We start from the raw sequence: 1,353 nt of genomic DNA, 5'->3' as shown, positions 1-1,353 counted from the left end.
CCCTACACTGCACATCCTACCAATGCAGAATTATTTCTCAAGTAATGGCACAGATTTCAAGTGATTCAATACAAGTGGTTACGCTTTCCTAGGAATATTATGGAATAGTCTAATACCTAAGGTGGTTTTATGATTTCTTTTACTCCTTTGTGTCCAGTTTTTTACCTGGCCTTGATTATTTTTGCAGGTTAATTCTTCTTTCATAATCAAACTCCTTAACTTAAGTCATATTTTTGTATTCCTATCCTGTCCATCTCGAAGATGCAATGCAAATGTATGCAAAGAGAAAACTGCTTTGCCAGCTTGTAATTTATTGTCTTTGTTAGCAGGTCAAATAATTTTGTTATTAGTGAAACAAACTCATTAAAGCCAAACAGTTTTACACTTGCAGGATTACTGTGAACCTCAGTTTTAGTTTCACCTGGTAGTCTATGACTGTAAAAAAGAATTATCTGACAAATCATTGATAAACAATGATTCATTAAATCATCAAAAATTAATCTTGACTTAGTGGTCATATTTTTCATAGCTGGGATCCATATGCTGTGCACTACCAACGGTCAATATTCTGATGCTAATTGGAAAGGACTGTTCCAAGGGTGGCTTTGCTTGCCAAACGCAAACACCCCACCTCTGCCCTTTGACTGCTCTTGGTATTTCCCCATGAATGTGTCATTTCTATCACTGCAAACGCCAAGTGATACAGTGAAAGTGTGGGTTAGAGTCTTGCAGCCAAGGTACACTCTCAGTGACAGTGTTTGAACTGATGCAGCACCATAACTGGTTCAGTGCTACAGAATGGAATTTGATAGGTATTTAAGAGCCTTAAACAGCAATTAGGCTCTTTCATAAGTTTCATAAGGCAACTCAATGTTTAATTGTCACTGATTAATAGAAATCATACTTTAAAAAGCATGTAGATACTTCAAATCAACAAAACGCCTTTCTACTACAAAACAGAATAACCACGAAATCCTTGGGTTTTTTCTCTTTTGATGTGAAGAATTTGCGACTTCACTGAATGATTTTTTGAATATTATTTGTTTGCAGGAATTCCAATAAGAACAACTCTTGATAACTCCACAACAGTCCAGTATGCTGGTCTTCTTCATCAGCTCACCATGAAAACTAGGAGCGCAGTGAGAGATATCGATCCTCAGAATGATCTAACCTGTCTTAGGATCAGAACAAAGAAACACGAAATTATGGTTGCTCCAGGTAATATTTCTATTAAAATAACAATAGAATTTTACATCCTTTAAATTTTCTTTTAATTATTCATGAATAAGGCTACTGTAGAAGATTTTTGAAAATAAACCCATATATTCACAGAATCACAGAATCACTCAGTTG

General features: G+C 35.3%; 1 protein-coding gene across 1 annotated transcript in view; it reads left to right on the top strand.

Moving 5' to 3' along the window:
• LOC104543845 (dynein light chain roadblock-type 2-like) overlaps window positions 1-1,218 on the top strand; it is a gene marked incomplete at its 3' end in the record, with an annotated part of 4,093 nt that extends 2,875 nt beyond the window's left edge. Inside the window, exon 2 of the mRNA XM_010188547.1 lies at window positions 1,051-1,218. Coding sequence (XP_010186849.1) covers window positions 1,051-1,218 — 168 coding nt within the window. The remainder of the gene's footprint in view (window positions 1-1,050) is intronic.
• Window positions 1,219-1,353: the final 135 nt, after the last annotated feature.

Source organism: Mesitornis unicolor, unplaced genomic scaffold (genome assembly GCF_000695765.1).
Source record: "Mesitornis unicolor isolate BGI_N332 unplaced genomic scaffold, ASM69576v1 scaffold43777, whole genome shotgun sequence".
Classification (NCBI taxonomy): domain Eukaryota; kingdom Metazoa; phylum Chordata; class Aves; order Mesitornithiformes; family Mesitornithidae; genus Mesitornis; species Mesitornis unicolor.
The sequence above is the reverse complement of the archived record's forward strand: the minus strand, read 5'-3'. Positions and strand labels throughout refer to the sequence as shown.